Genomic DNA, 12,138 nt, shown 5'->3' with positions numbered 1-12,138 from the left:
TTTTCACACGTGAGATGAATAACGACGTTCACCGGCATGTACGCGAAAACCCACCATGCTTCTTTGTACCTATTCGCGCCCAACGTCCAGACTTTCCTCGCGATACCACGCTGGAAAAATGAATTTCGCGATTTGCCATCGTGCAACCAGTCGGTGAATTATTCAAAAATATGAAATACGAACATACGTTTGTTATTCTAATTACGTTTTGACGTTAACTCTCGTACGTTTCTAGGATCCGGACAGATTCCGGCGAAGATTTCAGAATTAACACGTATGATCGTGCTACTCGTTGGTTTTCATCGGTGAAAATTAATTCCAAGTAAATATATCAATTTTTCTCGCACAATTACAAAGAGGGACACACGTTACGTAACGTTTCATAATGAAGAAAACGAACGCTACTCGTCGCAACAGAATCTCTATTATTCTTCTATTAACTCCGACCTTCTCGATTATAGTTTCCAATTAAAAAAGAAAAAAATTGGAATAATATTTTAAACAGAAAATATTAAAAAAGAGAATCTTCGTCTCTATAGTTGACGGGCTAAGATGTTGAATCCGTGCGACGTTCCCTTTTCTCCCTGACTCCCTTAAGCGAAAAAGGGCAAAGTTGGCCACCATTTTCCCCATAAAAAATCCGCCAAGTTTGCGCTTCCTGTTCTCGCGTCTCCGCACTTCTCCGAGAGAGCGCCAGGAGGAAGTCCCGGAAAAAGGGAGTCTACGGCGTGTGGGGCCGCGGGGGGTGGCGGGGGTGTGAGCCGACGGTAAAATATATTCCAGTCAACTTCCGGTGGAAATAAATAAGAGTCACGCCACACGGTCTCGTTGCGCCCCGACGACGGCGGCTATTCGTGTGCAGGGGAGCTTATCTCTCGATATCATTGCGCCTCTCTTCGCCCCCGGGCTAAAAGGAGCCACCAGCGGAGAGAATGTTCCACCGGTGCTCATCAAGATATCCACGAAATCATGATGAAACGGTCCGCGATACGATATAATCGCGTTCGAGCCGCCTATTGTAGCTTCTACGAGAAGCCCGCGAGCTTTTCCTCTTTGCCCCGGAGAAAATATTTTTCCTGTTGCCCGTTTCCGTGTTTCACCAGCCCCTTCCTACTTCGTTCAAGATCCTTCTTTGGCCTCCTGATAATTGTAATTGCGAATAGTTAGGCTGTTCCGGTTAGAAATGTAACTGCGTTTCCCTGGAAACTTTCGACGATCGTGTATCCAGATACTGTTTGCATTTCCTTTTAAATTATAGTGGGACCTTGTTTATCCGAACAGAACGACCGGACTAAGCAGATTGTATGATTTTCGGATGGGATAGACATTCGGTCTACGTATCCCTTGCAGCACTTTTTATTAGTTCGGATAATAGAATTTATCTATAAGAATTTCAACTGTTCCTTTTTTGAACGAGAAAGTAACGAGAAAGTTTAGCTGAAGTTGGATTCAGATTTCGATAAGACGTAAAGTAAGATGAGAATTTTTATACATTTATGGGAAGATAAAATAATTTTTTACCCAGATTTCGTCTTTTTTTATAATATATTATAATTATGTAGATAACAAAAATTTGCACAAATATACATATAATCTACTTATAATTTCATAGAAATAAATATTGGTACTTGTATAACTGAAATTACTCTCGGTCGTAATTCAAATAATAGAGACTCAACGTCGTATAAACAAGGATCTTTCGTATAAGGGACATTTCCTTCACGTTACATTTAAATCATTTGTACGATGTTGCACATGTTATTGATAGAGAAAGGATGTAGCAATTACATTTCTATTCCGGGCTGTTAGTTTCCTGTGATTCCGAAGCGGTTTTCAATTATCGTAGCCAGGCACGAGTGCAGCCAGCACAATTACAAGTCATTAATTCCTGTCTTTTTCCAGGCGAGAAACCGTTTAAGTGTGAATACTCAGGCTGCGAGAGGCGGTTTGCGAACAGCAGCGACCGTAAGAAGCACAGTCACGTCCACACGTCGGACAAGCCGTACAATTGTCGAGTTACCGGCTGTGACAAGTCCTACACACATCCTAGTTCGTTGCGCAAGCATATGAAGGTACGCCGTCTGCAGTCGTGAAACATTCGACCTCCGTTCCACTTTACTATCAGTAAACTACGGATGTTTACGCATTTGAATGGTAAAATTGAAAGAGCACACGATGCATATAATATACGAACACATATAGATATCCAAAGTAAATCATCTGCTATAACATTTAGAAAATGAAACAAACTTCTATTTAAGTTTCATTTCTTCGGTCGTATTTATAAAACTATGGAATTTTACCGTGCGTCATTCTCTCGTTCAATTCAACCGAAAGTCAGCGAACTGAGCCGAAGCTTCTGCCTTGAAATTGAGATAATTGCAAGGAAGCTCTCTCGAGCTAACTAAGTTTCCTTTTAATCGACGATTTTACAATTAAATATTTAATAATTGTTATACTTCGTAGCCTTTGTCGCTATTAATAGAAAAATATTAAAAAATCACTATATAATTCACTGACATGAATAGAAACGGAAAAATTCCAAACGAAGGAATTATTATTTGAAGGATTAGCAATTCTAATTTTCCTAATCAAAATCATTAATACCGACGAAATGTTAGATATCTGCTTCGAAGAATTATAATTTCATTCCAAATTACATCCGTTTCCACACTACTCCTTGCTTCGGAATTAAATTACGAACGCTCAACGGTGTTAATCGTCCATTTCACGCGATTCCGTATTTCCACGGTTCAGTCTCGAATTGTTTTCCTATATCATCTTGCACACATATACGTAGGCGCGTATCAAAGTATATGAAGAATGGCCCTATCGTGTTTGCCATTTCGTTTCACGCTAGGAAACGCTAGTAGACACTTTGGAATGGGCAAAAAACGGTTGTGGGAAGAAAGGCTGCCGGGTATCCAGGCGCGCAAAGGTTCATGCACGAACGGCTACGGAATCTTAATAGGAAATTATCTGTGGCACACACAGAAAGATAGTAGACGGAAAGAGAAGCAGAACCGTCCAAAACGGCAACTCCCGAGATACGTGCGCGATAGGTTCGTCGGATAGGAGCGAGCACCTTTCGCTTCTCCACGCTTTTCGCCGGCCGTGATTCGCGGAAGGCAGTCGTCGAGATTTGCTCACTGAATTATGAACGAAGGACTAGAAAGAGACGGCAGAAAGAATCAGAGAGTCGGAAGACTTGATCCTCGTCTCCCTGATCCCGGTTTCTTCGGTTTAGCCAACGCGCACTCCTTTTGCTCGTGATAGTCCCTTGATCTCCGAAGCGATAACTTACTACGATCGAATACGACTATCTACGCTTTCTTCTGTGGTACACGTTCGATATTTCACGTTGTGCATTCTACTAACTCGTGGAAACGTAAATTAGGTCATTCGAAACCAATCAAGTATCATGCAATTGTGTCATTAGGTCTAATATGGGATTGCATGACGCGCGTAATTTTTGAAATTCCTGTACTTGTTATCGATCGAGTTTTGAAAAACAGCAGTAGCGATATTAAGTATATAACAATGTGTCTCGAACGAGATTTCTCGCCTCCGCAGAATCGATTGAGAGGCTCAACCATCGCCAAAGGATAGATATGTAGTTCTATCGTCAAAAGGGCGAGAAATGAGTCTACGCAAAAGTTAGGAAAAGAACGTTCGAACTACCACGCAGTTTATCACAGACATTACGCAAAATCTTGAAGATACTTGTAGCGGCACATGAGCATAAAAATTTCACATCTAGGAGAGACCCATATTATTGTGCCTTTGAATACTAACGATTGTTTTGGTTTTCAAGGTCTACAGGCAACTGGACTCTGGACGCATTGTTATTGTTGTCTTGTAATTTTCAGCCAGTGTTACATAAGAAGGTTAAGATTTGAACATCCATCGATATAAATATATGAATGTGCTCCCTAACAGACAGTATTATTATCCTTTCTTTGATCGGCATAGTATCATTGAACGAGCGACGATTACAACCGGCATACACTAACTCTTATACTGATTTTAATACATAGGACTATTACGAATTCATCCACTGGTTTCTTTATCAAACAAACCTATACGTTTAATCCTCCTCATCCTTGATAAAGTCGCTCGCAATAGTTAATAATCGGGGAGTTGTACACGTATTTCTGGAAAGCCGGCATTTTTGTAGCTACCATGTAAGAAATTGAAAAGGAAAATCCCAAGCAGTCCACAACAAATGACACCAATGCTACGTAATATAAATTTTAATGTGATAAATACCAGGAAAACAGAAACTCAAGGAATCTTCAACAAACACGATCGATGTTCCTCCGGATTCGTTTCAACTTCAACTCCCAAACCACGCAGCCCCTGCTATCTTTCTCACCCCTCTACCACCTTTTACACATTCATCGGTTCCTACCCCTGGGAAGGGCGACTAGTAGGTTCGCTACTAGCTAGAAATTTCCAGCGAGTACCTAAGAATAAGCTCCGCCTCTTACTTCCAGGTGCACGGCATGACCCTGGGCGAAGGCAAAATAGGAGGGGGCTATGAAAGCGAGGGTGAAGAGAGCACTAGCAGCGGGGGTAGCTTGTCCGTGACCGGACACACCGAGTCTCCTCAACCGCCTCCGGTCGTCCCGACAACGACCACGACCAATCCTCCGTCGAGTCATCCTTCGACCAGAGGCCCAGAGTTGACGGAGTGGTACGTCTGTCAGCCACCAACTGTGGGTCCTCAGCACAGCCCGTTGCCGGGTCCACCGCCGCCCCATCATCTTGGACCGCACCACTTCAACCCGCTGATGCATCACCAAGCGACTGCCTATTAATTCCTGCCGGGAACGAACCATATGACCAATTGCTCGGGCGAGATCAACGCAACCTCGACGAACATACACGATAGTCGATGTCGGCAATCAAAGTCGAGTTTGATCACACGTTCGATGGAGGGAAAACGGAGTTTTGGAAAACTGTTATTCGAAGAAGAAATGGAGGACCACGAGGAAGTGCTAAATAAGTTACAATAGAACTTTATTCCTTTGAACTTGTTGCTAGATGTAAGTGAAGTTCGAATCAATAGGAGTTTGTTGATCCTTTTTCAGTACCTATGTTTTTCTTCGTTTACATAAACGAATTCGATGGATGAGAGTTCAATTAATCGGATTCGAGTTATTAATTGTAAATTCCTTTTTCTTCTTTTAATAAATGGAATTCTACTCTATGTATTCGCGGATGATCGTTTTTCGTAATAGTACGGCAAGATTACTTGTTCCGCAAATTTGACAATGGGATTGTAAGATAGGTAATGCTACCTACACTCGTGACCAAAGTTAGGAAAACACACACTTTCGAGTGTTGTTAGTATTTATTTACCAGTACGATTGTATCAACAAGAATATAAAGGAAGAGAAAAAGCGGAAGACGATCGTATTAACGGATGCTAAACGCGATTACACACGCGAACGTAACTGTATATGTAATAATCGTCGAGAATTTGGCGATGTACCAAACAGAGAGTTACCTCTATCTAGATGGCGAGGTGCGGTTGTAAATACGAATGAACCTTAAACCAAGTGCTATGGCCGTTGCAGTAAACGCGAGAAATAAACAAAAACATGAAAAAAAGAAATTAAGAGAGAGAGAGAGGGGACACTGCTATGTGTTCTTAGTTACGAAAAATCGTGTCTCGGCAATCACGGCGTTACAAATTAGTCGAAGCAATTTCCAACGGCGCCGTGTCTCGTAATTCCAGCCACGTTCGTGTTCCGACTTATCAATCGCGAAACGAAAGAACGACTCGCTGGGTTCCGGCTTAATTGTTCCTCGAGCACAACCGATCGTACGCGCTTCTCGCGGGCTTAAGTCTAATTAAAACGTTGATAGTGAAGCGAAACGATGTTTTAAAACCGAGCGACGTGCTTGGTTTGCGAGACAGAAAATTGGAAAAAAGAAGGAAAGAAGGGAAGTCACGTCCAAACAGACGTACTATTGTTGTATATATTATTATTATGATCATTATTATTTAGTTTGCGTCGTCGAGCGGGAAATAAGGACGAAAACGTTGCGAGATTAATAGAAATTCGGGGGCTGATGGTTCCATTTGTAATATATTGTACTGCTATAATTTCTATGTGTGATATGCTGTAAATACAGAGAGAGAAACGAGACACCTACGGCTCGAACCAAGCGAGTTCAAATAATTATTGTAATAATTTTCTTTCTTTCCTTTTTCGTTACGTATATGCTTAGGTTGTTGGATGAGAATGCATCTCTTGTTCATCCACCCATACCTTGCATCGTATTATAATATTTGTTTTGCAAAGATGTGAAATATATTGATGATGCGATATATTAGAATATTGTCTGGTTTATTCGTCGGTACTGAATCATCTACACCTGTTCTTTCGAAATTTACGAAACGATCGAAAATAACACGGAATACTTCGCTCTTTATCGAGACTTTAATATCAGAGTATCAGTTTTACTTTTTTCCTATTTTGCTTTCGGTTTTTGTCATCGTTCCTGTAGAAAAAAGGAATTCATAAATATACGATTTTAACGTCGTATAATTGATTATTGAAAAGTTGCCCGAACGATGACAATGCTCCACGCGAAGATACCTCCCGGACCCCGAGGACGACCTTTTTCGTATCGCGGAGGCGGTGGATACTTTATACTTGTATTGTAACGAAATTTATGAACGATCGAGATAATAAAATGCGACGAGGAATCCGACTGGCGCGCAGTTTCGGGTGAATATCGGCCGACTAAGCATCTCCCTTGATCTCGGCCCTGAGATTACGTCGTATCAATAAATAATAACTTTAACGCGAGGAAATTAACGTTTCTTTTATTGCACGGCCTATACCTGCCTTTACGAGAGAATTTTACTGCTCCAACCATGAAACCGGAACATCGGTTTCTTCTATATCGTGATACGACTAAGCATTTTCTCATTGAATCTAAAAATCTCTAACTTGTAAAATTCTAAATACCTTAAATACCAACCCATGCTTTCATCCTTAACATTAATATTCCTCTTTAATCTTCTGATCTTTAGCTATTCTTTTAAATTTCCTGCACAGTATCTTCAACGCTCCGAAACTAACTTCGCGAAAGCTACCGCATTTCGTCGAAAACCTCGAAACGGCAAAGAAGACGCACACCTAAGCTCGCGAAGGCTCCGAGATTTCTATGTAAGATTATAAAAACAGTTTCCTCGCGGGATTATAAATATCACGGGGAAGAACGGAGCAAGGGGGGACGTATAGGGACCTTATTAAACTGGCCCCCGATACTCGAACCCGTAAAGGCGCACGGCGTCTGTCCAAGCATTGAACGGGCAGTATAAAAAATCGAGCAAGGAAAGAACGACCAAAGGAGGATGTATATGCGTGTATAGCAAGCACATGTGTTCGTACCGAAAAGGTTCGGCTGGCATGGCGCCACGATGTGTCTAGGCACCTACGCGAGACGTGGAAGGGACCAGGAGGAAAGGTGGAGAGAAGAGATAGGATCGGCAGAGGTGGACGCGCGAGAGAGGCCATTTTATTGCTTGATAAGCAGATGAATTCGTCAGATAATTTCTGGCCCGGATGCAGATGATTTTATTAGCTGAAACGGCGCACCAACACGAAGGAATTCTTTCGGTCGGACGATTGAGATGACACACGGCCCCGGATGAGAGATCCTCACCAGATAGAGCCACGGGTACGTCTCTCCCCGAGTGTCTTTGCATCGCCTCCCGTGATCGATGGATTTTCCCTCGCTTTTTGTGAATGCTCCCCTTTCTACTTCGTCGTTTCTGTGTTCCTTGTTCTTCCTTTTTATTCCATCCATCGTCCGTATGCCTCGTATTTCGTTTCGAATTCGACCGGCTGTGGGTTTTTTTCATCACGAAAAAGCCAGCAGAATGAAAAAAAAGAAGAGAGAAAAGGAGAGAGAGAGAGAGAGAGAAGATAGAGAGGATCGTTACAGCATCCAGGGCGAATCGAGCGGAGAAGAGCTAGATTCGCGAATATTTTTCGCAAGCGTGACTCGACGTCCGGGCTCGGGACCGTCCAATCAGTCAACCGGACCGCAATCAAACTCTCGTCGTTTCACAGAAATCATGGATGGACGAAAACAGCTGGACCCTCGTCAGAGAACACCGAATAAATATCGTTCCGACGAAATAGAAGACACGCAGAGAAATAGAGACGAGGAACGGGGCAACGAAGAGAGGGAAGGGGATTCCATGGTCCGGTGGCCAGACGCGAAAAAATAATTCCGTCGCCGGGAACGTCCTTTTGTCTTCGCCTCCGCTCTCGTTCCTTCTTTTTTTTCCTCCTCTTGTTCCTCCGCGTCGCTCATAAAGCCGAGATTCGTATTAAAGGGCACGACACATAATTAATGCCGACCGGTCACGAAACATCGTATCGCAAGAGAGAGAGACGAACCAAGAAGGAAGGTGATGCGCCACGGTTGTCCTGACTTTATAAAGAAACGTGTGTACGAAGGCGGTACATGCGTCCATACAGTGCGTTGCACGCTTGCACGTAGCTATGTCGCGTGCCACATAACCCCATCGCCATAATTGTACACGTGCGACATCCAACGCGCGAAACCGCCTCAATTAGGATAATTAGTTACGAGCTGTTGAGCCTCCAGTTTCCGCTACTATCTTATTAGTCTCCTCTTTTTTCTTCAAGTTTCCTGGTAGTCGACGCTAATTCTTTCTCGTAGCAAATAATTTACGATAATCAAGAGAAATTCGCAGGAAAATACTCTAGAATAAATATGCATAGCGACACTATCGTCAAGGGCTATCGATGACGCCCAATCTCGGTAGCGATGGATTAACACACGGATTTTCAAACAGAAATTTATGTAGCAAGTGACAAGACAAGTCTGAAGAATTTAGCCACAATTCTCGACGATAAACCGAACAGATTTACATCGCTTGTAATTGACCAAAGAGAGAGGTGAAAATTACGAGAAAAAGGATCGCGATCGTTAGCACCGGGTGGACAAGATCGTCGTAGACACTTCCGCAGAGGCGACGTAAAACGATGTAAGAGGATTAAAAGGCTTGGTCGATTGCCTTCCATTACCGGTCCTGTCCCGCCTGTAAATCCTCCGCAAAGCTATTGATAAATCATTGCGTCGCGCGACTCGCCTTAACGATCGAACGAGTGGCTTGAGTTACGAAAACGCTAACAAAGCGCCAGGATTTTGCCTCGTTTTAATGAAAACCGGCTTGAAAAGCATAACAGGGATACAGATAGAGGGTCTTAACGGGAAATCAGGTTGCGCCTACTAGATACGAAATATAGCAACGAGGTTAAGAGGGATTAACAAACGCCACGAGCGTTGCCCGAGGGAACGATTTCAATCGATTAACGAGAACCTTTACGCTGGTACCGGTGGATCCATTAATTTAGCGGACACGCGGTGTTGTTCGTTGTCGTTTTTTAATATCGATCGATCGACTATTACCGGTTCCGCGGCGACTGTTAATCCTCCGCGAGCCGATTGATAAATCACAGGGAACATTGTAGGTTCGCGCGACTCGACCGCGCCGGACACCGAGCCCGGATTAAAAAGCGTTGCATTTTTCGCCCGGCCGGCGATAAATCCTGCTCCAGGGACCGCTGTTGAAGAATCGCGCGGCCGGCTCCCGCGAATAAATTACCCTATTGATAGTTTCATAAATAATACAATTGTGAAGATTCGAGCATCGTCGTGATTTATCGGTATTGAACCGAATGAAACGAATACTCGCGTGCCTCCGACGATCGTGGCTAGTCTTTGAGATGGAAAGATGAGACGAAAGATTCTGAAGAAATTGCAAACATTTTGAAATTAAAGGAATTGCAAACACGCGAGAGATCGTTAATCCTTTTAGTCATTGGAAGTTTGAACGCGACGAGGAATCGAATCGTCAAGTTCTCGCACGGCTTACGTGTCAAGATTTCGGGGAAGTTGTAACAACATTAACCATGAAATGCTGTCCATGATGAAGTACCGAATTAAATGCCTCAACACGATTCTTACGCGGTTTGGTGCACAGCAAGATTTCAAAGAAGTTGCAACCATGTTGGTCATGAGAAGCTTGACCGTGATGGAGCATCGAATTCTCGAGACAGTTCTCACCGAGCGTCGTGTTCCAACGAACCCCGTATAAATCTGCCCGAAGCACGAGTTATACGGGTTGCAGTTGTCTCGAACGCACTTTTGCTGCTTCTTTCACGATGCTTCACTCGTTTCTTGCCACTATCGAGTACACACTCGCTCCGTTATAGTCTTTCGTTGCTCCATTATATCCCAAAAGCCATCATAAAATAGTAATCCGCTTCTTCATCCTTCATTTTATCTAGGTATATTAATTTCGTCGGAAATTTTAATCGACACAGAAACTACTTAGAGTCAGTAGGTTGTTACTTTCTTACTTCCTGCTTCGAGACGTCAGGAACGCTTCACATCGCAAGAGGCCAAATAAATCAACGATCGCTCGCAGTTCTACTAACATCCGACTAATATTCCAGCATCGTGTACAACCCCCCGGATCGCCGTGATTCGCACGATTATTCAAGTAATTCTCTACGTTAACGAGTGCAGAGCCACTGCTCTGTAACCCAGCAAATTCCTCGAGAGCCCATCGATCGGCCAAAGCATCGATTACTGGTCCCTCCTCGACTTAGATCGATAAAGCATCCCAAGACGATCGGAACAACCGGTGTTAAAGGGTTAAGGGCTGCTCCCGCCAAGTAAAACTGTGTCGTGTGTTTCGAAGCTGGATCGAGTCGCTCCTCCATTCAATGAATAATATGTGCTGGTGTTCGAGGCCGTGTGCTGCTCTCCGTTGCATCGAAGAAGACTGCGAGACGTTGGTGTGCGTGCGCTGGTATGATCTACGGGGGTTATTACAACGGCAGCAAGCCACGACGAGGCGAGTGCTTACCGAGAATAGCCGAGCCTCCACTACTCTTTGGCCCCTGCCACGATATAACATCTTCGCCCCACCGTTCTACCAGAAATCGTCCGAGTAAATACAAGTCGGTCGACCGGCGCGTTCGCGCTCGCCGCGTATTTCTTCGCGGATGCTCGAGTTCCGCTGGAAATTAGGCTAGCCTCGGAGGATCGACCGATCGCAATCGCCTTTGGGATGAAAGAAATTTACGACCTCGAGGATTTATGCCTCTAGAACTGCAACTCGCTATGATGGAATCGTGGAACGCCGAGCTAAAGAGATTTCAGGAATTAAAGTGATTTACGATTAAGTCAATTGTACCTAGATACGTGTAATTCGCAGTAGATGTGTATCGTTTAGAAGCGAAAGTGTTTAAGAAATTAGTCTGTCAAATGGCCAGTTTTAATTCCACTCGTCTATTTAAGGTTGAAATCTTTTATCAACGTGATATCGTTTGCCTCGTATTCGAATTAGTCCGGCACAGAGTCAGGTTTAATTTCACACGGTCGGATAGAACACGATGGAAGAGTGCGTGCAAACGAGAGTATGAGGACGAGAATGAAAGTTCGGGGCCAGGGTAGCGGAATGACCTGGCAGTGGGCTGGAATATTGCGATGGTCCTTACCAATAACCGGAATTGCACCGACCCGCTGTGAGTAGTTTTCGTTATTCGAGCGTGAAGTATTATCACGAAGGAGGATAAATGGAGGTAGGCCGCGTGGAAGAGGAATAAAAGAGGAGGGCCAGACGAACATTTACCCGTCTGCTCCGATCCGGCGAATGGGAGGAACAGAGCCAGAGGGAGAGAGAAACGAGAGTCGAATGAGAATGAGAGCCGGAAAGTGCAATTTGTAGTCGCTCTCATTTGTCACTGTATCTCCCTCCGCCTCTTTCACCCTTGCTCCCCCACCACTTTTCATCGTTCCTCCTTCTGCCTCCTCTCTCTGTATATACTATTTTTTCCCCTCTCCCTGATTCCCCTGGCCCATGAGTCGCGAGAGTCCTCTTTCTACCTTCCACTTGTACGCATTCGCGTACACAGATACTCCCACTTTCTTTCTCCCCTTTTTTCTCTCTTTCTCTTCCTTTCACCCTGCCGGTTCGTGGTCGTTTTTGGCCGCTGCCACGTTTCTCGTATCGTTCCTCCTCGCCCTTACCCGCGCCACTACACACGGGAATCTTGCGAGATAATAAGC

At 44.0% G+C, this 12,138-nt stretch overlaps 1 protein-coding gene and 1 long non-coding RNA gene across 2 annotated transcripts in view; one reads left to right on the top strand and one right to left on the bottom strand.

Annotated features, from left to right (window-relative positions):
- The window catches only part of LOC126866336 (zinc finger protein ZIC 4-like), a 37,993-nt gene extending 31,653 nt beyond the window's left edge, over positions 1-6,340 (top strand). The window contains exons 2-3 of the mRNA XM_050619797.1: positions 1,903-2,072; positions 4,497-6,340. Coding sequence (XP_050475754.1) covers positions 1,903-2,072; positions 4,497-4,820 — 494 coding nt within the window. The 3' untranslated portion in view covers positions 4,821-6,340. The remainder of the gene's footprint in view (positions 1-1,902; positions 2,073-4,496) is intronic.
- LOC126866352 (uncharacterized) overlaps positions 1-12,138 on the bottom strand; it is a 112,578-nt gene that overhangs the window by 63,671 nt on the left and 36,769 nt on the right. The window lies entirely within an intron of this gene.

The sequence above is a fragment of the Bombus huntii genome, chromosome 6 (assembly GCF_024542735.1).
Source record: "Bombus huntii isolate Logan2020A chromosome 6, iyBomHunt1.1, whole genome shotgun sequence".
NCBI lineage: Eukaryota > Metazoa > Arthropoda > Insecta > Hymenoptera > Apidae > Bombus > Bombus huntii.
The sequence above is the reverse complement of the archived record's forward strand: the minus strand, read 5'-3'. Positions and strand labels throughout refer to the sequence as shown.